The sequence below is a fragment of the Heterodontus francisci genome, chromosome 11, assembly GCF_036365525.1.
Source record: "Heterodontus francisci isolate sHetFra1 chromosome 11, sHetFra1.hap1, whole genome shotgun sequence".
Lineage (NCBI taxonomy): Eukaryota > Metazoa > Chordata > Chondrichthyes > Heterodontiformes > Heterodontidae > Heterodontus > Heterodontus francisci.
The window spans coordinates 114215688-114242980 of NC_090381.1; the positions used below are offsets into that span (position 1 = coordinate 114215688).

The 27293-nt window shown below is 46.3% G+C and overlaps 1 protein-coding gene across 10 annotated transcripts in view; it reads left to right on the forward strand.

The window, feature by feature from the left end:
• Positions 1–27293, forward strand: part of LOC137375477 (phospholipase D1-like) — a 235373-nt gene that overhangs the window by 189306 nt on the left and 18774 nt on the right. For all 10 annotated transcript variants that reach the window (XM_068042786.1, XM_068042781.1, XM_068042780.1 and 7 more), the window contains 5 exons: positions 2258–2368; positions 4403–4491; positions 17510–17623; positions 19719–19768; positions 24872–25006. In XM_068042786.1, the coding sequence (XP_067898887.1) occupies positions 2258–2368; positions 4403–4491; positions 17510–17623; positions 19719–19768; positions 24872–25006 (499 nt within the window). The remainder of the gene's footprint in view (positions 1–2257; positions 2369–4402; positions 4492–17509; positions 17624–19718; positions 19769–24871; positions 25007–27293) is intronic.

Here is a 27293-nt window from a genome sequence, read left to right on the forward strand (position 1 = left end):
GCCAAGTATTCTCCGAAGGCAGCGAAGATGGAATGAATTGAGACGTCGCTCTTGGCTGGCATACGTTGTCCAGGCCTCGCTGCCGTAGAGCAAGGTACTGAGGACACAGGCCTGATACACTCGGACTTTTGTGTTCCGTGTCAGTGCGCCATTTTCCCACACTCTCTTGGCCAGTCTGAACATAGCAGTGGAAGCCTTACCCATGCGCTTGTTGATTTCTGCATCTAGAGACAGGTTACTGGTGATAGTTGAGCCTAGGTAGGTGAACTCTTGAACCACTTCCAGAGCGTGGTCGCCAATATTGATGGATGGAGCATTTCTGACATCCTGCCCCATGATGTTCGTTTTCTTGAGGCTGATGGTTAGGCCAAATTCATTGCAGGCAGACGCAAACCTGTCGATGAGACTCTGCAGGCATTCTTCAGTGTGAGATGTTAAAGCAGCATCGTCAGCAAAGAGGAGTTCTCTGATGAGGACTTTCCGTACTTTGGACTTCGCTCTTAGACGGGCAAGGTTGAACAACCTGCCCCCTGATCTTGTGTGGAGGAAAATTCCTTCTTCAGAGGATTTGAACGCATGTGAAAGCAGCAGGGAGAAGAAAATCCCAAAAAGTGTGGGTGCGAGAACACAGCCCTGTTTCACACCACTCAGGATAGGAAAGGGCTCTGATGAGGAGCCACCATGTTGAATTGTGCCTTTCATATTGTCATGGAATGAGGTGATGATACTTAGTAGCTTTGGTGGACATCCGATCTTTTCTAGTAGTCTGAAGAGACCACGTCTGCTGACGAGGTCAAAGGCTTTGGTGAGATCAATGAAAGCAATGTAGAGGGGCATCTGTTGTTCACGGCATTTCTCCTGTATCTGACGAAGGGAGAACAGCATGTCAATAGTCGATCTCTCTGCACGAAAGCCACACTGTGCCTCAGGGTAGACGCGCTCGGCCAGCTTCTGGAGCCTGTTCAGAGCGACTCGAGCAAAGACTTTCCCCACTATGCTGAGCAGGGAGATTCCACGGTAGTTGTTGCAGTCACCGCGGTCACCTTTGTTTTTATAGAGGGTGATGATGTTGGCATCGCGCATGTCCTGGGGTACTGCTCCCTCGTCCCAGCACAGGCATAGCAGTTCATGTAGTGCTGAGAGTATAGCAGGCTTGGCACTCTTGATTATTTCAGGGGTAATGCTGTATTATATATATATAAAATCCCGTCTGTGCAATTATCTGCATTTCCATCTGTCCTTATCTCCAACTCTCTTCCTTAATTTGACTGCCTATCACCTTATGACTTTCCCCCTTTCTATATTCTGTCTGATTTTTCTACACTTGAACAGTCTGTCCTCCCTAATCTGTGCTGCTGTGGGTCATTCCCTTACCTCATCTAATTGTTACCCTTTGAGCATGAATGTTGACAGGCTATTCAACTGTGAGAGGAAGAATGACTGAACCTAATCGTCTCGCACACACACGCACCTGCTTTCCAGCAGCAGTCACTGGGTAGTGGTCGGAAGTTGACATTTCCTTCCCGCTTCTTTCCCTACTCTCGTGACACTCTGCTCAGGTCTATCACCCCTCTCCTGTTACCCATTTTGAGATAGCACGGGCATGGAACGTTGAACTGGCCAGCTGCCCCTAGTGTATCTATCTCAGTGCCACACTGGTGCATTTACACACTGACCCATCAGAAGTGTTTGCCGTACGGCGCTGGCCTTGGCTCAGTGGGTAATAGTCTCACCTCTGAGTCAGAAGATTGTGGGTTTAAACCCCACTCTAGAAATGTGAGCACAAAATCAAGGCTGACACTCCCAGTGTAGTACTGAGGCAGTGCTGCGGTGTCAGAGGTACCATCTTTCAGATGGGACATTAAACATTAAACCAAGGCTCCATTGATCACCTCAGGTAAACTATCCCATGGCCACAATTTTGAGGAAGAGCAGGAGAGTTCTCCCCAGTGTCCTGAGCAATATTTATCTCTCAACCAACATCACTAAAACAGATGATCTGGTCATTATTACATTGCTCTTTATGGAAGCTTGCTGTGTACACAAGCTGGCTGCCACGTTTCCTACATTACAACAGTGACCGCATTTCAGTGAGTGTAAAGTGCTTTGGTAAGTCCTGAGGTTGTGAAAGGTGCAGTAAGTCCTTTATTATGTAACTGAGCAGAATGACAAGAGCCAACAGCCTGCAATGAGACTGGAAAATAAATCACCCATTGATCGCAAACTAATGCTTTATAAATCTCCCCATATTTTGCAGGTGCTGCGATCGGCTGACGATTGGTCATGTGGTATTAAATATCACGAAGAATCCATTCACAATGCTTATATACACGTGATTGAAAACAGCAAACACTACATCTACATTGAGGTGAGTAGCAGCTCCACGCTGGGAGGACAGCTCCCCCACACTGAGTACAGGTGCTACTAGAGAGTGTCCTGTGAGGTCATTCACACACATGTACTGGGGATAAGCTTTGAGTCATTCCTGATTTAGGCAATGTTCTGGGATGTAGGAAGACATACACGATATACAGTGCATGCCGGTGCTTACACAATGCACAGTATATATGCAGTACACACACATTATAGCACATACAATGCACGAACAATACACAGTGGGCAGTATTTTATGCTCTCCCCCATGGCGAGTTTGAAGGCGGGCTGGGCATTTAATTGGGTGGGATCTTGGCGGGTGGAGACCCTGCCATCTTCCCAACCCCAGCCCGATTAATTTCATGGATGGCCTTCCTGCCCTGCCATCAATTCAAGCCCTTAAGTGGGCAATTAATGCCCAATTAAGGGCTTCTTCCTGCGACTACTGGTATTAACCCAATGACGGGTGGGCTTGTCACTATACGGGAGCTTGCGGTCTTCCATGGGGAGGGTCCATTGTTCAACAGCACTCAGGGATCTGCCATTGGGAAGGGAGGTGGCCCGTTGAAAGCCACGCCCTGCCCTTGCTGCCGATCCCTCCCTACACCCCACCTCCCCACGCTCCCCATCCCATGAAACCCCTCCCACCATCACTTACCTCTGGCCTAGGTCGCTCTGCGATCCGGGCCTCCAGTGTGTGTAATTCCAGCAGCAACCACTCCCTCCCCGATGGCGCTGCTGAGCAAAAGAACTGTTGGTCTCCAATTGGCCAGCTGCTCTCGGTGGGCAGGACTTCCTATCCTTGGGGTCCTGATCCAATGAAAAGCCCGTCAGTGACTTGTTAATTGCCTGATTGTCTTGTCAAATGGCCGGCCTTCCCAGGAGGAGGCAGCTTGGGTCTCTTGCTGGCTCTCCAGCCAGAGGCTGAGATCCCCGTCACCTCCATAAAATTCAACCCAAAATGTACATGGTTGGTTGGCATCCTTTCATCGACAAAAGATGATGAACACGCAGCAAACAATCCATTTAGGCGGGGTGTCTTCTCTTGGTGCACCTTTGCTGATGGCTGTGAAGGCCGATCCCTGAGAGGCAGGTTCTGCCACAAGTGCTGCACGTGAAGCTGCCAAGTGACGCTGTGAGTTGTTGTTTTCGGCGTTGGCGCCTGTTGCCAAGCAACTGGTCATCATAGTAGTGCACACCAGTCCACAGGATGTGTTGCCTTTTCCCTCTTTCACCAGTTAGTGACTCCCAGGTGTGATAGTCGACATTTAGGGCCTTCATGTCACGCTTGCAAGCATCCGTGAAGCGGAGCTTTGAGCGCCCCACTGGTTGTCTGGCCCCGGCTACCTCACCATATAGAAGGTCTTCGGCTATGCGACCATCTTCCATCCTGTGGACGTGTCCGATCCATCGAAACCGCCTCTGTTTGATTAGTGCCAACAACCTTGGGAGCTCTGCCTTTGAGAGGACTGCTGCATTTGTGATTGTACAATATGTACATAATGGTCGGGTAAAGGGAGAAGGGGGGATGCACAAGAGGCCACAATCCGAGGCATACAGAGATCTCGGAGTGTTGTGGGGCCAGAGGAGATTGCAGAGATGGGGAGCAGTGAGGTCATGGAGGGATTTGAAGATGAGAATTTTTAAATTGAGGCGTTGCTGGACAGAGAGCCATTGGAGGTCAGGGAGCACAAGGGGTGATCGTGAATGGGACTTGGGGTGATTTTGATATAGAGGCAGCAGAGATTTGGATGAGCTGAAGTTTACAGAGGGTGGAAGATGGAAGGTTGTCTAGGAGAGTGTTGGAATAGTCGAATTTGGATGGGAGGAGACCATGGATGAGGGTTTCAACAGCTGATTTGGACTTTGCCAAAGAAAGTAACTGCAGGAAGGTCTGATACCAAGAGGCTGTGAAATGGGTTCGGGATGGGGATCGGTGCCTCACACTGACTCAGTGAAGGAAATGCTCGTGTTAAACACCTTGCTGATCCTCTCTCCTTTTTCTTTTACCTGCTTTATGTCTGATCAGAACCAATTCTTCATCAGCTGTGCTGACAATAAGTACATCTACAATAAGATTGGTGACGCCATTGTACAGCGAATCCTGAGAGCATACAGGTAATGCATTGATCATCCAGGGGTAAGACAGAGACAGATAGTGTGGACAGAAATTTCCACCATCACCACTATTTCACAAAAGTGCTTGCCTGTGAAACTCTCAGACTGCCTCTCATCCCAGACAGAACAAAAGCATAAAAACAGGAGGAGGCCATTCAGCCCTTCGAGCCTGTTCCAGCATTCAATTAGATCATGGCAGATCCTTATCTTAACTCCATTTACCCACCTTGGTTCCATAACCTTGAATATCCTAGTCCAACAAAAATCTATCCATATTAGATTTTTGAAGTTGTTAATTGGCACCCCTCCCCCCATAATCAGATTCTACAGATATTTGGGGGAAAGGGTTCAAGATTTCCACTACGCTTTCTGTGAAGAAATGCTTCCTGACATCACCTACATGGTCTGGCTCTAAATTTAAGGTTACACCCCCTTGTTCTGGACTTCCACCCCTCCAACACCAACCACCGCCCACGATAGAAAATAGTTTTTCTCTACCTTATCAAATCCTTTAATCATTTTAGACACCTCAGTGAGATCACCCCATAATCATCGAACTCGAGGAAATACAAGCCCAGTCTATACAACCTGCCCTTATAATTTGACCCTTTCAACCGCGATATCATTCTGTACTGAGGTACAGTACTGGTGGGTACAGGTCTGTCACTGTATAACACTGGGGTACAGTACCGGTGGATACAGTCTCTCACTGTATAACACTGGGGTACAGTACTGATGGATACAGTCTCTCACTGTATAACACTGGGGTACAGTACTGATGGGTAAGGGTCTGTCACTGTATAACACTGGGGTACAGTACAGGTGGGTACAGGTCTGTCACTGGATAACACTGGGGTACAGTACTGATGGGTAAGGGTCTGTCACTGTATAACACTGGGGTACAGTACAGGTGGGTACAGGTCTGTCACTGTATAACACTGGGGTACAGTACTGGTGGGTAAGGGTCTGTCACTGTATAACACTGGGGTACAGTACTGATGGATGCAGTCTCTCACTGTATAACACTGGGGTACAGTACTGATGGATACAGTCTCTCACTGTATAACACTGGGGTACAGTACAGGTGGGTACAGGTCTGTCACTGTATAACACTAGGGTACAGTACTGGTGGGTAAGGGTCTGTCTCTGTATAACACTAGGGTACAGTACTGGTGGGTAAGGGTCTGTCACTGTATAACACCAGGGTAAAGTACTGGTGGGTAAGGGTCTGTCACTGTATAACACTGGGGTACAGTACAGGTGGGTACAGGTCTGTCACTGTATAACACTGGGGTACAGTACTGGTGGGTAAGGGTCTGTCTCTGTATAACACTAGGGTACAGTACTGATGGATACAGTCTCTCACTGTATAACACTGGGGTACAGTACTGGTGGGTAAGGGTCTGTCACTGTATAACACTAGGGTACAGTACTGGTGGGTAAGGGTCTGTCACTGTATAACACTGGGGTACAGTATGGTGGGTAAGGGTCTGTCACTGTATAACACTGGGGTACAGTACTGGTGGATAAGGGTCTGTCACTGTATAACACTGGGGTACAGTACTGGTGGGTAAGGGTCTGTCTCTGGATAACACTAGGGTACAGTACTGGTGGATAAGGGTCTCACACTGTATAACACTAGGGTACAGTACTGGTGGGTACAGGTCTGTCACTGTATAACACTAGGGTACAGTACTGGTGGGTAAGGGTCTCTCACTGTATTACACTGGGGTACAGTATGGTGGGTACAGGTCTGTCATTGTATAACACTAGGGTACAGTACTGGTGGATAAGGGTCTCTCACTGAATAACACTGGGGTACAGTATGGTGGGTACAGGTCTGTCACTGTATAACACTAGGGTACAGTACTGGTGGATAAGGGTCTCTCACTGTATAACACTGGGGTACAGTACTGGTGGGTAAGGGTCTGTCTCTGTATAACACTAGGGTACAGTACTGGTGGATAAGGGTCTCTCACTGTATAACACTAGGGTACAGTACTGGTGGGTACAGGTCTGTCACTGTATAACACTAGGGTACAGTACTGGTGGGTAAGGGTCTCTCACTGTATTACACTGGGGTACAGTATGGTGGGTACAGGTCTGTCATTGTATAACACTAGGGTACAGTACTGGTGGATAAGGGTCTCTCACTGTATAACACTGGGGTACAGTATGGTGGGTACAGGTCTGTCACTGTATAACACTAGGGTACAGTACTGGTGGATAAGGGTCTCTCACTGTATAACACTAGGGTACAGTACTGGTGGGTACAGGTCTGTCACTGTATAACACTGGGGTACAGTACTGGTGGATAAGGGTCTGTCACTGTATAACACTGGGGTACAGTACTGGTGGGTACAGGTCTGTCACTGTATAACACTGGGGTACAGTACTGGTGGGTAAGGGTCTGTCTCTGTATAACACTAGGGTACAGTACTGGTGGTTAAGGGTCTGTCTCTGTATAACACTGGGGTACAGTACTGGTGGGTAAGGGTCTGTCACTGTATAACACTAGGGTACAGTACTGGTGGGTACCGGTCTGTCACTGTATAACACTGGGGTACAGTACTGGTGGGTAAGGGTCTGTCAATGTATAACACTAGGGTACAGTACTGGTGGGTACAGGTCTGTCACTGTATAACACTGGGGTACAGTACTGGTGGGTAAGGGTCTGTCAATGTATAACACTAGGGTACAGTACTGGTGGGTACAGGTCTGTCACTGTATAACACTGGGGTACAGTACTTTTGGGTACAGGTCTATCACTGTATAACACTGGGGTACAGTACTGGTGGATAAGGGTCTCTCACTGTATAACACTGGGGTACAGTACTGGTGGATAAGGGTCTGTCACTGCATAGTAAATGAGTTGGTATTTCCATCTTCATACAGGTAATAGTGTGGAATAGTTTGTTCTCCTTTTGAGCAACAGACCCCCTCTTGCCATTACGACATGGCTTCTTCAGCCATGGGCCCTGCATTGAGACGTAGGAATCCCACCCACGAAACCTAGGCAACTCAAAAACAACACCTTGCATTTAAATAGCACCTTTAACATAGTCAAACATCCCAAGTGCTTCTCAGGCATGTGAACAAAGAAAATTTGACAAAGGCGGAATGATTAAAATCGGGGAGGAGTAAGATGCTAGAATTGGAGGAGCGCAGATATCTCGGAGGTTTGTGCGGCTGAAGGAGATTACAGAGATAGGGAGGGGTGAGGCCGTGGAAGGATTTAAAAACAAGGAGAGCGTTGGAATCGTCGAGTCTGGACAGGACAAAGGCATGAATGAGGATTTCAGCAGAGCATGAGCTGTGGCAGGGGCGGAAATGGGAGATATTACGAATGATGAAAGGTGGGGGACCAGCCAATCCCTATTCGTGTTTCATGTTGTTTTCTGCTGGATTGCCCTGTTTAAATATCTGCAGCTTGGAGGTTTGGAAAGGATGGTGTTTTATTACTATCACATAAATCAGAGTAAGCTGACAAATGCCTGGAGCGTCTGCTAATTAATTGGATTGTTGGGTTTAAAGTTTACATTGAGCTACCTCAGTGGCTCAGTGTTTTCTGCTCAACTATCCCACAGACTAAAACCTGTCTCCTGTGAAGGAGAACTCACTCCACCTTTGTTGATTTTCAAACAATTGCGCAAAGTAAACATGGTGAATTCCAAATCTTCCCAGATAAACAGAAATCGCCCTGCCAGGTTAGGTGTTGGTTTAAGCCAGTGCTGGATAAAGAAAGAACCTGCATTCATTTGTCGCCTTTTATGATCTCAGGAGTTCCCAAAGTGCATTGGAGACCTCGGGGGTAAATTGTTGGGGGGTTGGGGGGGAATATGTGGGGGGAGGTGCACGATTCTGGAGGTTCCTTAGGCAGGCTCGCTGAGTCCAGAGTCTATGTGTGAAACCAGTCTCTTCCTGGATCCGCCAAATCTCTGCCTGGATGCAACTGCCACAGTTAAACATCCAAAAGCTGAATAATAATGATGCTCACAGCCTTTGATCAGGCTGATCACCGGCCTACCCTCCAGCAACAGTTAAAGTCGGAGGTGGGTGGGTTGGAAACAGTTTTGCGTTGGGAATCTGATTTTTAAAGCATTAACCCCCTCCCTCACCCAACCCAACCCGTCAGTTTATTTGGGTTATAATTCCTCCCTTGCATTTAAATAGCACCTTTCACTACTTCAGAATGTCACAAAGTGCTTTACAGCCAATGAAGTACTTTCGAGGTGAAGTCAGTGTTGTACCGTAGGAAACTTTTTCAGCATCACTCACCATTTTTTCTTCCTAAGTGCCGCACTTTGCTTTTTTCTACCCTAAATCCCGTCAGCCGTTGTTTGACTCGCTCACACATGCTGTTTAACTCATCCTGTAAATGCTAGCTGCCTCCCTTTGCTTCAGCTATGGCTCTCTGGGTAACTCTCTCACCTCTGAGTCAGAAGGTGCTCGGTCCCCTCCAGACACTCGAGCAGCTCCGCTCGGTCCGCAAGCATGACCCCGAGCTTCCGGTTGCTTGCCATTTCAACACTCCCTCCTGCTCTCAGGCTCACATCTCTGTCCTGGGATTGCTGCAGTGTTCCAGTGAACATCAACACAATGTCGAGGAACTGCACCTCATTTACTCATTAGGCATGCTACAGCCTTCTAGGGCTGAATATTGAGTTTAATCATTTCAGAGGATGACGGGACCCCCTTTTTATTTTAATTTTTAGTTATTTTTCCTTTTTTTCTTTTTTCTTTTTTATGTGTTTATTTTATTTGAGTTTGTTTAGTTCGTTTCTACAATGCCTGCCCACTGTTTTTTTCATGTTTATGTTTGGGGCCAGGCAGTTCAGTTTTCTGTCAATTAACACCCTCTCTGTACTAACGCTTTGTCTTTCACCCCACCATTAACATACCATTTGCCTTTGTTCCATGACCTTCTGGTCAGTTATTCTCTGTGACCTTGTCCTATCAACACCTCTTTTGCCATCTCTTGCCCCAACCCCGCTTTACTAGCTTAAAACCTATTACATTACGAGCCTCTGCCAGTTCTGATGAAAGGTCACTGACCTGAAACGTTAACTCTGCTTCTCTCTCCACAGATGCTGCCAGACCTGCTGAGTAATTCCAGCATTTCTTGTTTTTATTTCAGATTTCCAGCATCTGCAGTATTTTGCTTTTATTATCACACAACATTCCTCCTCTTTCCAAAGCCAAGTCTCGTATGCTTAAAGTAATAAACATATAAAATTAGATAACATCAAAATTATTTACACATGGATAGAGATTGTGAGATTTACCGATATAGAGGCTCAAAAGTCCATAAATCGTCTCGGTAGTTTGATAATTCTTGCTCGGGGATTTTGTGTCTCATCTTTTGCTGTTCTTTCTGAAGTTTCTCCCTCTCTGCATTCAGTCTCTGTTGTTCTGACTTCAGCCTGCTAACATACTCTGTTGCTTTTCTCAAGATGATGATCTTTGAGGCCTTGTCATTCTTGGAAAGTTCCGGCACCTCATCTCGAAGATCCAATAGACAATGCTTCAACTCATTCCTCCTCTGTCTCTTCAGGACATTGCGCGTCCTTTGCCTCTCCTCATCCTCTGTGTCTGAAGACTTGGGGCTCAAGGTCGAGGACTTCTTGGGGGAAGAGTACTTGGTCTCATGGAGGTACCTGTCCGTCCTGGCTCGTTGTGTTGCTGGCAGTTCTCTAGAGAGCAGAAGTGAAGGCATGGCATAGTTGTGCTGTTTCTATGTTTCCAGACTGCAATGTGTGATGCTGGTCAGAGTCTGCGAGTGGGTTCTGATCGTTAGAGATTTCCTCTTGGCAATGATGTCATGGATGGTCACAATGTTGAGGTCCTTACACGCTGGTAGTCCTGCCGCTGCTGGTCTGCTCGTGTCTACTAGGTAGAATATTTGTGGTTTCCATGCCGACTTGCCAGATCTGCATTGCAATGTTAATGTGCCACTGCAAAGGATGGGTAACCCGTTGTATGCAGATAACTTGGCAGTTGTCAGTTGTATCATTGACTTCAATGACTCCGGTACATATCTTTGAGAATTCGGACTCGTAGGATATTTGTACTATCACCTCTATCAAGTTTGCCAACTTTCTTTGGGCACATGATGTTGATAGTGGCAAAAGCTTCCAGTTGTTGGACTTCATCAACGTGATGTGTCAGGTTCACAATGTGGAATGCCTGTTCGTCTTCTCGCTGAGAATTACTTCTCTCTGGGTCTTGTCTCAGGTCTGTTTCGCTGGTGACTTAGTGTATCGGCTTGCGTTTATGCAGGTCTCTGGCACTCTCCGTTCTGCTGTTGCCGTGTTTTCTGCTTGTTTGCGTCTGACTGTGACTTCTGGCTGCATCTTTGGAGCCAGATTTCCTGCATAGGCAGGCCCAGTGTCCTTTTGCACCACATGCCTTGCACAGGTCAAGAAATGCAGGGCAATTTCGCTGTGAGTGGGACAGACCACACTTACCACACAGCTTGCTTGCTCTTCTCGACTGGGTTATGGTACCAACACTGCTGGTTGCATTTAGTGCTTGAAGGTGCTGTTGTCCAGCAATAATGGTTTCTTATTTCCTGCCATCTTCTAGCAGTGTGTCAATGCTGTGACTTTTCTTTTTCCCCCAAGAGGTCTTTCTGGAGTGCTTCAATGGGTGTTAATGCAATCACCAACTCCATTATTCGGTCTGACAGCTCAGCTTCTGAAAAATCCCACTTATTGCCCTTTCTACGGCATGTACTGTCAAACTGGTTTATTGATTCCTGTGGCTGTTGCCTGTAGGACATCAATTTCTGGCGGGGAATTCTGAAATTCACTTGTAATCGGAGCTGATCTTCCAGCGATTCCATATCTTTACAGGATCTTTCTGGTCCTCTTTAGATAAGCCTGAGGTGTTGATTCTGTCTAATCCTTTATTTTCAGTTGGTATCATTATTTTTACAGCTTGTTTTTCTGGTTCTGTAATTTCTTGGTCTGTGAAGCATAACTGCATTCTTCGTTTGAATAATTGAAACACAGGTAGGATATCAATAGCTTTCCATTTCATGCTGGGAAGATTGGTATCCATCTTTTTGCTGTTCTTTTGCTTTAAAAGTTGCTTTAAGATCTGGTTCTGTGACTCTGGACTGCTTTTCCTTTAAAAAAAACTGTCTGCTCTCTGGACTAACTGCTGTAATTGACAGCTGCAGATATTTAGCAGTGTTTTTCTGTTTATCTAGCTTCCAGCACTCTAGTCTATTTGTTTATACAGCTGTGCAATAGGCATTTCAAGTGCTCTTTTTCTCTGCTAAAGTTTGTTTATGCAGCCATTCAATAGGCAATTCTTCACAGTTGAGTGGTTTTAATGTTTTTGTTTACAGCTCTAGCTGTGAGCTGCGTGAATGCAGCCTAGGAGGGAAGCCTTTGAAAACATTCGATCAGCCTGAGATAGGGATAGGGTTTTCCCTGTTTTTTTTTACTTTTACTGAGCCTTTGAAAAGAAGCAATTTGTTTCAAGCACCTCAAGGCTTGTTTTTTTTTAACTGGGATTTCTGTACCGATGGCACACTGACTCATCCGATCACAGTGATTGATTTGCAGCCTGTCATTCTGTCTTCTCCCGCTAGAGGTGAATTTTTTTTTCTTCTTTGCACTGATGCAACATAAATGAGACGTGTGGAGTTCAGTTGATTGAAGATCTCAAACAGGTTTATTAAATAGCTAACTAATATATACAGTAGTGCTAACTATGAACAGAACTTGCCCCTTGGTGTTACAGTTGCAAAGAGACTCTGGTTTATAGTCACATGACTGCATTCTGGCACATAGATGATTAGCATACTCAGATCTTAAAGGGACATCACTCTTAAAGGTAATCAGACAACAATTATCACATTGCTGTTTGTGGGATCTTGCTGTGTGGAAATTGGTTGCTGCATTTTCTACATTACAACATTGAGTGCACTTTAAAAAGTACTTCATTGGCTGTGAAGTGATTTGGGATATCCTGAAGCTGTGTAAGATGCTATAGAAACGCAAGTTCAATGTCTCTTTCATCACTCTTCCTGGTTTAAAGAGTTTTCTTGAACCTTGTGATTCACAGTCAATGATGTAAGTTAGAGACAGTGAGTCATGAGCAGTCCCACCACAGAGTTCCAAGGCATCACACCCAGAATTTTGCCTCCCCACCCACTCACCATTCAAACACTGGACTCATTTTTTAAACTCATATTTTATCCCAAGTCCTGCACAGCTTTAGTTAGTGACTGTTCATGTGGAACTTCCTCAGTTGGATGTGGTACGGTTATTACACAACACTCATGGGATTGCCAGAACTAATTTGAACTACTTCATCCTCGAAGAGGTTACATGGTATTACATCGAGATTTTACTTCACTCACACCCCATCCTATTGCAGAGTTGAAATCAGGCCCACTGTTTCAGGCTGATGATCTTACATCAGAACTGGAAAACTGTTACACTCCTATCCAATAAAGGAGGCATAAACCTGGAAACCACAGGCCAAGCAGTTTAACATCAGCGGTGGGAAAACTACTGAAGACCATTGTCATGGACAGCATTAATTCTCACTTGGAGAAGCATGGGGAAATAAGAGACAGTCGGTAGAGATTTGTTAAAGGCAAATTGTGCCTGGCTAACTTGATTGAGTTCTTTGATAAAGTAACAGAGAGGGTTGATGACAGTAGTGCATTAGATGTTTACATATATGGACTTTCAAAAGACATTTAATAAAGTCCCACATAACAGACTTACTTGGAAAATAGAAGTACAGGATGTAAAAGGGATGGTGGTAACTTGGGTATGTAATTGGCTAAGGGACAGGATACCAGGGAGTAGTGGTGAACAAATGTTTTCCTGCTGGAGGGAGGCATTCCGTGGGGTTCTCCAGGGTTCAGTATTAAAACCGTTGCTTTCTTTGATTTATATATATATACAGTGAAGTTTCAAAAGGTGATACAAAACTGAGCAATGTTGTAAATTATGAGCAAGATAGTCACAATCTTCAGGGGAGCATAGTTTGAGAACCTCCATAGAGGAGGTAACTCTCATCTGCACGTTCTCCAAACATCATCCTCTTTACAATTCACTGGTATTTCCCCAGTGTCGAGTAACTCCCTCAGCATGACTGTCAAAGCCTTGCATGCCCCTCTCAACTCACTGACATAAATAATTCCTAACTCTGGGGAATTCATTTTAAGGCGTTTCAGTTTATCTGCAACTCCAATCTCATTTACACACAAGTCTTGAATTGCTCCTTATTTGGGGTGGATGAAGAGAGCATTTTGTTTATATCTTCCTTTGTCATACATCATGATCAATCACCTATTTCTTCCAAGCTAAAGTAGTTCACCTCCTCAATACAGAGGGGTAAGAACTGTGCACTAGGACCCAGGAGGTGCCACTGCAGTCTCTGAAAAGGCTCAGCAGAGCTACCTGTGGGTGGAAGGAGGGCACAGCAGCATTTGGCTTAGTTTTTAAAGACTCAATATTTGTTTAACTATTCTGACAATCCCCAAAGCTCATCATACACAGCTGAAGGATTGCTCCATCGTGTGGAGGATGTGTTGCGGCATCAACTACTTTTGTTAGGAAACATTTTGCATTTATGTATCAAGGAAACAGGTTTAAAATCATAGAATGATACAGCCCTTAAAGAGGCCATTCAGCCCATCGTGCCTGCGCCAGCTGTTTGAAAGAGCTATCCAATTAGTCCCACTCCCCTCCTGCTCTTTCTCCACAGCCCTGTAAATTTTTCTTTTTCAGGTATTTATCCAATTCCCTTTTGAAAGTGACTTTCAAATCTGCTTAGAAACATAGAAACATAGAAAATAGGAGCAGGAGTCGGCCATTTGGCCCTTCGAGACTGCTCCACCATTCATTATGATCATGGCTGATCATCCAACTCAGTAGCCTGTTCCCACTTTCCCCCCATACCCTTTGATCCCTTTAGACCCAAGAGCTATATCCAACTCCTTCTTGAAAACATACAAAGTTTTGGCCTCAACTGCTTTCTGTGGTAGTGAATTCCACAGGCTCACCACTCTCTGGGTGAAGAAATTTCTCCTCATCTCAGTCCTGAAAGGTTTACCCCATATCCTTAGACTATGACCCCTGGTTCTGGACTCCCTCACCATCGGGAACATCCTTCCTGCATCTACCCTGTCAAGTCCTGTTAGAATTTTATAGGTTTCTATGAGATCCCCCCTCACACTTCTGAACTCCAGCGAATATAATCCTAACTGACTCAATCTCTCCTCATATGTCAGTCCCGCCATCTCAGGAATCAGTCTGGTAAACCTTCGCTGAACTCTCTCTATAGCAAGAACATCCTTCCTCAGATAAGGAGACCAAAACTGCACACAATATTCCACGTGTGGCCTCACCAAGGCCCTGTATAATTGCAACAAGACATCCCTGCTCCTGTACTCGAATCCTCTCACTATGAAGGCCAGCATACCATTTGCCTTATTTACCACCTGTTGCACCTGCATGCTTACCTTCAGCGACTGGTGTATGAGAACACCCAGGTCTCGCTGCATATTCCCCTCTCTCAGTTTACAGCCGTTCAGATAATAATCTGCCTTCCTTTTTTTGCTACCAAAGTGGATAACCTCACATTTATCCACATTATACTGCATCTGCCATGCATTAGCCCACTCACTCAACTTGTCCAAATCACCCTGAAGCCTCTCTGCATCCTCCTCACAACTCACCCTCCCACCCAGTTTTGTGTCATCTGTAAATTTGGAGATATTACATTTAGTTCCCTCATCTAAATCATTAATATATATTGTGAATAGCTGGGGTCCTAGCACCGATCCCTGTGGTACCCCACTAGTCACTGCCTGCCATTCGGAAAAAAAACTATTTATCCCTACTCTTTGCTTCCTGTCTGCCAACTAATTCTCTATCCATCGCAATACATTACCCCCAATCCCATGCGCTTTAGTTTTATATGCTAATCTCTTATGTGGGACTTTGTCAATAACCTTCTGAAAGTCCAAATAAACCACATCCACTGGCTCCCCCTCATCAACTCTACTAGTTACATCCTCGAAGAATTCTAGTAGATTTGTCAAGCATGATTTCCCTTTCGTAAATCCATGCTGACTCTGTCCGATTCTACCACTGTTCTCCAAATGCTCTGCTATAAAATCTTTGATAATGGACTCTAGAATTTTCCCCACCACTGACGTCAGGCTGACTGGTCTATAATTCCCTGCTTTCTCTCTACCTCCCTTTTTAAATAGTGGGGTTACATTAGCTACCCTCCAATCTGTTGGAACTGTTCCAGAGTCTATAGAATCTTGGAAAATGACCACCAATGCATCCACTATTTCTAGGGCCATTTCCTTAAGTACTCTGGGATGCATACCATCAGGCCCTGGGGATTTATCGGCCTTCTATCTCATCAATTTCCCCAACACCATTTCTCTGCTAATACTGATTTCCTTCAATTCCTCTCTCTCATCAAGCCCTGTGTTCCCCAACATTTCTGGTATGATATTTTGTCTCCTTTGTGAAGACAGAACCAAAGTATGCATTTAGTTGGTCAGCCATTTCTTTATTCCCCATAATAAATTCCCCTGTTTCTGACTGTAAGGGACCTACATTTGTCTTCACTAATCGTTTTCTCTTCGCATACCTATAGAAACTTTTACAGTCAGTTTTTATGTTCCCCGCAAGCTTACTCTCGTACTCTATTTTCCCCTTCTTAATCAATCCCTTGGTCCTCCTTTGCTGAATTCTAAACTGCTCCCAATCCTCAGGTCTGTTGTTTTTTCTGGCAAATTTATATGCCTCTTCCTTGGATCTAATGCGATCTCTAATTTCCCTTGTAAGCCATGGTTTGGCTACCTTTCCCGTTTTACCTTTGCGCCAGACAGGGATAAGCAATTGTTGCAGTTCATCCATGCGCTCTTTGAATGTTTGCCATTGACTATCCACCGTCATCCCTTTAAGTAACGTTTCCCAATCCATCATAGCCAACTTGCGCCTCATACCTTCGTAGTTTCCTTAACTAAGATTCAGGACCCTAGTCTCAGAATCAACTCTGTCACTCTCCATCTTGATGAAGAATTCTATCATATTATGGTCACTCATCCCCAAGGGGTCTCGCACCACTAGATTGTCAATTATTCCTCTCTCATTACACAATACCCAGTCTAGGATGGTCTGTTCTCCAGTTGGTTCCTCAATGTATTGGTCCAGAAAACCATCCCGTATACACTCGAAGGATTCCTCCTCTACGATATTGTGACTAATTTGATTTGCCCAATCTACATGCAGATTAAGTTCACCCATAATTACAGATGTTCCTTTATCGCATGCATCTCTAATTTCCTGTTTAATGCCATTCCCAACATCACCACTACAGATTGGGGGTCTATATACAACCCCCACTAACGTTTTTTGCCCCTTAGTGTTTCTCAGCTCTACCCATACTTCCAGCTTTCAGGCAGCACATTCCAGATCAGAACAACTCGTTTTTTGAAACAAAAAATCATATTTCACCACTGGATTTTTTGGGAATTATCTTAATTCTGTGTCCTCTGGTTACTGACACTCCTGCCACCGGAAACAGTTTTTCCTTATTTACTCTACAACAACCATTAATAATTTTGAGCACCTCAAATTAAATCTCCCCGTAACCTTCTCTGCTGTAAGGAGAACAATCCCAGCTTCTCCAGTCTCTCCACATTAACTGAAGTCCCTCATTCCTGGACTAAATTTCCTCTGCATCCTCTCCAAGGCCTTGACATCCTTCCTCGAGCTCAGAATTGGACACAATACTCCAGCTGAGGCTCAATCAATGTTTTATGAAGATTTAGCATAACTTCCTTGCTGTTTTATTTGATGCCTCTTGTTATAGAATCAGGAATCCCATATGCTTTCCAACAATCCTCTCAACTTGTCCTGTCACCTTCAATGATTTGGATACATACATCCCCCAGGTCTCTCTGTTTGATCCAATCAGTTGAACAGTCTGCATGGTTTGAATGCGGTCTAATTTATTTGCACAGGGAAAAACAGAGATTTCGAGTCTATGTGGTGACTCCCCTAATGCCAGGATTCGAAGGAGACATCAAGACAGGTGGAGGGACTGCAATCCAGGCTGTTATGCATTTCAACTACAGGTACAATTTCACCCTCTGTAAACTTCAGTTCATCCAAAACTCTGCCTCCTGTATCCTAACTCATACCAATTCCCATTCACCCATCACCCTCAAGCTTGCTGACCTACATTGACTCCCAGTCCACCAACACCTCCATTGAAAAATTCTCATCCTTGTTTTCAATTCCCTCCAGGGCCTCGCCCCACCCTATCCCTGTAACCTCCTCCAGCCCCACGACCCTCCGAGATCTCGGCGCTCCTCTAATTCTGGTCTTTTACTCATCCCCGATTTCCATTGCTCCACCAATGGCAGTCATTGGTGACTCCCCCAATCCCTGCCAACGGCCTCCTTTTCCCACTCCAGGGGAACTGAGGCCAATTGCAGCATTTTGGCAGAGGTTAACTAACTTAGTACAGAACAGGGAGGAACCCGAGACTTTCCTGATCTAGACAGCTCAATTGTTGACTGGATAAAGTGTGAGTCGTGGCTAATGAGGGTCACAGGGTAGGTCTCTCACATCGGAGAGTTTTAGTCCCACTCTCTCAGTACTGCCTCAGTACTGAGGGAGTGCTGCACTGTCAGTACTGAGGCAGTGCTGCACTGTCAAAGGGTTAGTACTGAGGGAGTGCTGCACTGTTGAAGGAGACAGTACTGAGGGAGAACTGCATCATCAGAGGGACAGTACTAAGGGAGCGCTACGCTGTCGGAGGGGGTCAGTATTGAGGCAGTGCTGCACTGTCAGAGGACAGTATTGAGGGAGTGCTGCACTGTTGAAGGGGCAGTACTGAGGGAGAACTGCACCATCAGAGGGGCAGTACTAAGGGAGCACTGCACTGTCGGAGGGGCAGTACTGAGGGAGCACTGCACTGTCACAGGGGCAGTACTAAGGGAGCGCTACGCTGTCGGAGGGGCAGTATTGAGGGAGCGTTGCACTGTCAGAGGGGGTCAGTACTGAGGGAGTGCTGCACTGTCAGAGGGGCAGTACTGAGGGAGTGCTACGCTGTCGGAGGGGCAGTATTGAGGGAGAACTGCACCATCAGAGGGGCAGTACTAAGAGAGCGCTACGCTGTTGGAGGGTCAATACTGAGGGAGTGCTGCACTGTCGGAGGGTCAGTACTGAGGGAGTGCTGCACTGTCAGAGGGGCAGTACTGAGGGAGTTCTATGCTGTCGGAGGGGCAGTATTGAGGGAGCATTGCACTGTCAGAGGGGCAGTACTGAGGGAGTGCTGCACTGTCGGAGGGTCAGTACTGAGGGAGTGCTATGCTGTCGGAGGGGCAGTATTGAGGGAGAACTGCACCATCAGAGGGGCAGTACTAAGAGAGCGCTACGCTGTCGGAGGGGCAGTACTGAGGGAGTGCTGCACTGTCGGAGGGGCAGTACTGAGGGAGTGCTGCACTGTCAGAGGGGCAGTACTGAGGGAGTGCTGCACTGTCAGAGGGGCAGTACTGAGGGAGTGCTGCACTGTCAGAGGGGCAGTACTGAGGGAGTGCTGCACTGTCGGAGGGGCAGTACTGAGGGAGTGCTGCACTGTCAGAGGGGCAGTACTGAGGGAGTGCTGCACTGTCAGAGGTGCTGCCTTTCGGATGAGATGTTGAACCAAGGACCCATCTGTCCTCTCAGGTGGAAGTAAAAGATCCCATGTCCACTAATTTAAAGAAGAGCAGGGGAGTTCTCCTCGTGTCCCGGGGCTGGTATTTATCCCTCAACCAGCATCGCTAAAACAGATTTATTGCGTTGCTGTTTGTGGGATCTTGCTGTGCATAAATTGGCTGCTGTGCTTCCTACATTAAAACAGTGACTACACTTCAAAATACTACTTCATTGATTGTAAAGCACTTCAGAATGATCTGGCGGTAAAACACTCTGATTAAATACAGGTTTTTCTTTCTATAATCGCAATCCATGATGCCCTCACCCACTTCTCTGTCCTCTGCATCCCCTCCAGCCTCTCCCAGGAACTGCAGGTTAGAGATTAAGGTGTTACCCTGAACCCCAATCCTCCATCCTGTCCACCCCGTGGAGTTTAACCATCTATCAATTGCATCTCTGGCCGAGCCTGGACAGGTTCTGTGAAGATTATCACTGAGAGATCTAATTTCACTTTTATCCCCACAGGACAATTGCCAGAGGAGAAAACTCAATCATCGAACAACTGAAGAGAGAAAGTAAGGCTGGTCTGCAATATACTGTTGGACTGGTTCGGGGGTGAGGACTGGTTTTGTCCAGAGCTGGGAGAGACTGTCACCCTCACTGCTGTTGCTGCGGGGGAGGGGGGAAGGGCGTATGAGGGGTGGAGACAGGGTGCCGCTGCAGTCTGTGGATGTACGTACACCCACAGTGCCGTTAGGAAGGGAGTTCCAGGATTTTGACCCAGCGACAGTGAAGGAACGGCGATATACAAACATATAAATTAGGAGCAGGAGTAGGCCACTCGGCCCCTCGAGCCTGCTTCGCCCTTCAACAAGATCATGGCTGACCTGATTGTAACCTTGACTCCCAATAACCTTCCACCCACTTGCTTATGAAGCATCTATCTACCTCTGCCTTAAAAATATTCAAAGACTCGGCTTCCACCGCCTTTTGAGGAAGAGAATTCCAAAGACTCACGACCCTCTGAGAGAAAAACATTTCTCCTCATCTCTGTCTTAAATGGGCAACCCCTTATTTTTAAACAGTGACCCCTAGTTCTAGATTCTCCCACAAGGGGAAACATCCTTTCCACAACCACCCTGTCAAGACCCCTCAGGATCTTATAAGTCTGTGGGTATTTCTACCCTTTTTTACTGCTTTCAATAGCTGAAGTAAAAGTAAAGGTAGGAATTTTAGATTGTAGTAGGTCGTGTTTGGAGTGGAATAAGGTCCCTAGCCTAATTAGTACTCTAAATTAAAGGGAGTTACTAAGGAGCTTAATCTAAGGCTAAGTCATGGCAGGACAGCTTAGCCCCGTGGCATGCTCCTCCTGCACTATGTGGGAAAACAGGGACACTTCCAGTGTCCCTGGCGACCATGTGTGCAGGATGTGTATCCAGCTGCAGCTACTGCCTACCCACATTACGGAACTGGAGCTGTGGTGGACTCACTGTGGAGCATCCGTGATGCTGAGGATGTCATGGATAGCACATTTAGCGAGTTGGTCACACCGCAGATAATGGCTGCAGAGGCAGAAAAGGGATGTGTGACCACCAGAAGGAGTAGTAGGCCCAGGCAGGTAGTGCAGGAGTCCCCATGTGGCCATCCCTCTCTCAAACGGAAATATCACTTTGAATACTGTTGGGAGGGATGGCACCCAGGGGAAAACAGCAGCAGCCAAGTTTGTGGCACCACAGATGGCTCTGCTGCACAGGAGGGGGTGAAAAAGAGTGGAAGAGCCCTACTGATAGGAGATTCAATTGTAAGGGAAACAGACAGGCATTTCTGTGGCCGCAAACGTGACTCCAGGATGGTATGTTGCCTCCCTGGTGCTAGGGTCAAGGATGTCTCAGAGCAGCTGCAGGACATTCTGAAGGGGGAGGGTAAACAGTCAGAGGTTGTGGTACACATTGGTACAAACGACGTAGGTAGAAAGAAAGAAGGTAGAAAGGAAAAATTTCTCTTCATCTCTGTCCTAAATGGGTGACCCCTTATTTTTAAACAAGTCCTGCAACAAGAATTTAGGGAGCTAGGTAGCAGATTAAAAAGCAGGACCTCAAAGGCTGTAATCTCTGGATTACTCCCAGTGCCACATGCTAGTGAGTATGGGAATATGAGGATAGAGCAGATGAAAACATGGATAAGGAGGTCGTGCAGGAGGGAGGGGTTTAGTTTCCTGGATCACTGGGACTGTTTCTGGCAAAGGTGGGACCTGTACAAGTTGGACGGGTTGCACCTGAACTGGAACGGGACCAACATCCTTGCTGGGAGGTTTGCTAGTGCTGTTAGAGGGGGGTTTAAACTAATTTGGCAGGGGGATGGGATACAGAGTGGAGTTACAGTAGGGGGTGATGCAGAGTCAAATATAGAAAAGAAACTGTATCAGTCTGGAAGGCAGAGCAAATATAGAGTTGTTAAGGCACAAGTGAAAAATGCAATGCTGGATTGCATCTATTTTAATGCAAGGAGTCTTACTAGTAAGGCAGATGAATTGAGGGCATTGATTAGCACATTATGACATTATTGCTATCACTGAGACATGGTTGAGGGAGGATCAGGGCTGGCTGCTCAATATTCTAGGGTATAGAATCTTCATTCGTGACAGGGGAGGGGATAAAAGAGGAGGTGGTATTGCACTGTTGATCAAGGAGTCAATTACTGCGATAAGGAGGAATTATATCTTAGAAGGTTCCTCAAATGAGGCCATATGGGTAGAACTTAAAAACAAAAAGGGGGCAATCACTTGGCTGGGCGTGTACTACAGACCTCCAAACAATCAGGGAGAGATAGAGGAGCAGATATGCAGGCAAATCTCAGAGAGGTGTAAAAATAATAGGGTAATAATAGTAGGGGATTTTAACTTCCCCAATATCAACTGGGATAGTCTTAGTGCAAAAGGATTAAAGGGGGTGGAATTCTTAAAATGCATACAGGAGAGCTTTTTGAGGCAGTACGTCGGAAGTCCGACAAGAGAAGGGTGGTACTGGACCTAATCCTCGGAAATGACACTACACAAGTGGTAGAAGTGACAGTGGGGGAGCATTTCAAGAATAGTGACCATAACTCTATAAGGTTTAAGGTAGTTATGGAAAAGGACAAAGATGGACTGGAAATAAAGGTACTGAAATGGGGGAAGGACAATTTCAATATAATAAAACAGGATCTGGCCAAAGTGGACTGGGAGCAGCTACTTGTAGGAAAGTCTACATCAGATCAGTGGGAGTCACTCAAAGAGGAAATAGTGAGAGTTCAGAGCCAACATGTACCCGTTAAGGTGAAGGGTAGGCCAAGGGGACCCTGGATGCCGAGGGAGATAGAGGATTGGATCAGGAAAAAAAAGGAGGCTTATGGCAGATTCAGAGCGCTGAAAACAGCGGAGGCACTAGAGGAGTATAGAAAGTGTAGGGGGGGGGTACTTAAAAAAGTAATTAGGAGAGCGAAGAGGGGACATGAAAAAACACTGGCGGGCAAGATAAAGGAAAATCCTAAGACGTTTTATAAGTATATTAAGGGCAAGAGGATAAGCAGGGAAAGAGTAGGGCGCATTAGGGACCAAAGTGGCAATCTGTGTGTGGAGCCGGAGGACATAAGTGAGGTTTTAAATGATTACTTTTCATCTGTGTTCACTATGGAGAAGGATGATGTAGGTGTCGAGATCGAGGAGGGGGATTGTGATATACTTGAACATATTAGCATAGAAGGGGAGGAAGTATTAGCTGTTTTAGCGGGCTTAAAAGTGGATAAATCCCCAGGTCCAGATGAGATGTATCCCAGGCTGTTATGTGAGGCAAGGGAGGAGATAGCAGGGGCTCTGACACAAATTTTCAAATCCTCTCTGGCCACAGGAGAGGTACCAGAGGACTGGAGGACAGCGAATGTGGTACCATTATTCAAGAAGGGGAGTAGGGATAAACCAGGTAATTAAAGGTCGGTGAGTCTAACATCAGTGGTTGGGAAACTATTGGAAACAATTCTGAGGGCCAGGATTAATCTCCACTTGAAGAGGCAGGGATTAATCAGAGATAGTCAGCATGGCTTTGTCAGGGGGAGATCGTGTCTAACTAACTTGATTGAATTTTTCGAGGAGGTGTCTAGATGTGTAAATTAGGGTAAAGCAGTTGATGTAGTCCACATGGACTTCAGTAAGGCTTTTGATAAGGTCCCACATGGATGATTGGTTAAGAAGATAAGAGCCCATGGGATCCAGGGCAATTTGGCAAATTGGATCCAAAATTGACTTAGTAGCAGGAGGCAGAGGGTGATGGTCGAGGGTTGTTTTTGTGAGTGGAAGCCTGTGACCAGTGGTGTACCGCAGGGATCGGTGCTGGGACCCTTGCTCTTTGTAGTGTATATTAATGATTTAGATGAGAATATAGGAGGTATGATCAGTAAGTTCGCAGATGACACGAAAATTGGTGGTGTCATGAATCGTGAGGAGAAAAGTCTTAGATTACAGGACGATATAGATGGGCACAGCACTGGCAAATGGAATTTAATCCTGAGAAGTGTGAGGTGATGCATTTTAGGAGGACTAACAAGGCAAGGGAATATACAATGGATGGTAGGACCCTAGGAAGTACAGAGAGTCAGACCGACCTTGGTGTATTTGGCCATAGATCACTGAAGGTAGCAGCACAGGTAGATAAGGTGGTTAGGAAGGCATATGGGATACTTGCCTTTATCAGCTGAGGCATAGAATATAAGAACAGGGAGGTTATGATGAAGCTGTATTAAAATGCTAGATGGGCCACAGCTGGAGTACTGTGTACAGTTCTGATCACCACACTATCGGAAGGATGTGATTGCACTGGGGAGGGTGCAGAGGAGATTCACCAGGATGTTGCCTGGGCTGGAGCATTTCAGCTATGAAGAGAGACTGGAAAGGCTAAGGTTGTTTTCCTTACAGGAGAGAAGGCTGAGGGGAAATATGTTTGAGGTATACAAAATTATGAGGGGCATTGATAGGGTAGATAGGATGAATCTTTTTCCCTTAGCGGAAGGGTCAATAACCAGGGGGCATAGATTTAAGGTGAGGGGCAGGAGGTTTAGAGGAATTTGAGGAAAAATCTTTTCACCCAGAGGGTGGTTGGAATCTGGAACGCACTGCCTGAAGAGGTGGTAGAGGCAGGAACCCTCACTACATTTAAAAAGTATTTAGATGAGCACATGAAATGCCATAGCATACAAGGCTACAGGCCAAGTGCTGGAAAATGTGATTAGAATAGTTAGGTGCTTGATGGCTGGCACAGACACGATGGGCTGAAGGGCCTATTTCTGTGCAATATAACTCTATGACTGTAAGTCAGGATGGTGTGTGGCTTGGAGGGGAACTTACAGGTGGTGGTGTTCCCATGCATCTGCTGTCCTTGTCCTTCTAGTTGGTAGAGGTCGCAGGTTTGGAAGGTGCTGTCTAAGGAGCCTTGGTGCATTGCTGCAGTGCATCTTGTAGATGATATACACTGCTGCCACTGTGGTGGAGGGTGTGAATATTTAAGGTGGTGGAGGGGATTTTAACGTCCTCTTCACTTCTCTGCGTGGAAACTGACATCAGAGGCTTGATTTTGTTGCTCTGTTTATGCCTCCCCTTGGTCTTGCCATGTATTAACTGACACACTCTCCCACTCTCTCTGTCCTGGCAGTGGAGGATCGCTGGATGAATTATTTCTCGGTGTGTGGTCTCCGAACCCATGTGGAGTTGAACGGACAGCTGGTCACGGAACTCATCTACGTCCACAGCAAGATGCTGATTGCAGATGACAACACAGTTATTATCGGTGAGTGAGATGCCGGTTACTCTAATCCTGCAAGGGCAGGGAGGGAGGGAGCATCACATGGAGGTGAGTCTTAAAGCATGGAAGGAGACCCTTTGGCCTGTTGTGTCTGTGCTGGTTCTTCTAAAGAGATATCAAATTAGTCCCACTCCCCCTGCTGTTTCCCCAGAGCCCCTGCAAACTTCTCCCCTTCAGCTATTTATCCAATTCCCTTTTGAAAGTTACGATTGAATCTGCTTCCACTGCCCTTTCAGGCAGCACGTTCCAGATCACAACAACTCGCTGTGTAAAGAGAAATTCTCCTCATCTCCCCCTCTGGTTCTTTTGCCAATTACTGTAAATCGGTGTCCTTTAACATTTCAGGTCAAAGATCTTCCATAAGAGCTGGTTTTCAAACTGCTCCAGTGGGATTTGAACTCTCATTCACCAGATTATTAGTTCAGGCCTCTGGATGTTGAGTTCAGATCTGACGATAGGCTATCAACCTGAAACATGGACTCTGTTTCTCTCTCCACAGATGCTGCCTGACCTGCTGAGTATTTCAAGCATTTTCTGTTTTTATTTCAGAATTCCAGTAGTATTTTGCTTTAGTTTAGTGAAGACTCTTTGTGTTGGCACAGTCTCACAAGCCCAGAGTGTGATTGTAGCCCCACATGTCTTGTGGAAACTGGACAGGCCAACAGTTAAATTTCCCCGGCATGGGTTAGATACAGAGTATAGCTCCCTCTACACTGTCCCATCAAACACTCCCAGGACAGGTACAGTTGGAGTACAGCATTCCCAGCATCAACACAGTATAGGGAGTTGATCAGCAGAACCTGTTTTCCAAAATCTTAGCACCGAGAAGCAGGTATGACCAGGAATTGACGCAATAGGACATGTTTGTGGACCACACGTTTGGCCAACTGACCAGACCAGGGGATAATTATTAGTCACAGCCTCAAAAAAAAAGCAATAATGAAAAAAAGAAAAAAAAATGGTGTTAGATACAGAGTAAAGCTCCCCCATCAAACACTCCCAGGACAGGTATAGCACAGGGTTAGATACAGAGTAAAGCTCCCTCTACACTGTCCCATCAAACACTCCCAGGGCAGGTACAGCACGGGGGTTAGATACAGAGTAAAGCTCCCTCTACACTGTCCCATCAAACACTCCCAGGACAGGTATAGCATGGGGGTTAGATACAGAGTAAAGCTCCCTCTACACTGTCCCATCAAACACTCCCAGGGAAGGTACAGCACGGGGGTTAGATACAGAGTAAAGCTCCCTCTACACTGTCCCCATCAAACACTCCCAGGACAGGTACAGTACAGGGTTAGATACAGAATAAAGCTCCCTAAAAAAAAAAGAAAAAAAAAAATGGGTTAGATACAGAGTGAAGCTCCCTCTACACTGTCTGCATTAAATACTCTCAGGACAGGTCCAGCACGGGATTGGCTGGAGAGTTTAGAGCACTTCCTGTGCGTAATCAGCTGAAGCAGCTGCACCTGTACAGGTTTGTGGGAGCAGCAGCTGGAGAGATGAGAGCTGAGAACGACAACACAGACAACACAAGTGTGGAACTGATTCTATCCATTGGAGTCAAGGACCTGCGAGTTATTTTGGAGAGGTGGGTGTTGGAGCACTGGTGAACTGTTTTGCTTGGACTGTTGGGGGAGGGAGGAGATGCTGGAAGATCCAGGGGTGGAGCTGAAAGATTCTATAGGGAGCCCCTGTATTTGCTTTTGTGTTTTCCTCCATCTAGCACAAAGGGGGCTCCCTCCCCACCCCAACTGCCTTGCTCGGGACGGCTGGAGCAGTCCGGGTGAAGAAACCCTTTGTAACAACAGCAGAAAGCCAACCCAGGCGAAGAACCCTCTCCTGACCAGAAGACTGGACTTTGTATTCTCTGCAGTAAGGTGCTCCAACCACAATTGAAGAGAAACATCCTCACAGCCTTTCTCTCCCTCCCACCACTCAGCCACCTAATCTCTCCTCTCTTCTCCTTTTCCTTTCCACCCCTATCCTCCTCTAGCCCCATCATCCCACCACCGAGGTTATCAGCCCCTCGGCCAGTGTTGCTGCCTCTAAAATGTATGGGAAGGCTGTGTTTTTCCTGAAGACCGAGCAGGCGGTGTCCCTGGCCTTGAGCAAGGGGCTCACTGTGGACGGGACCTTTCTGCCAGTGGACCCCCTGGAGGCCACTGCGCAACGGGTAGTTTTGTCAAATGTCCCGCCCTTCAACCCTGGTGAGCTCCTCCTTCCCCACCTGCACCATCTGGGGAAGGAAAAGACAGGGCTCACCCCAGTC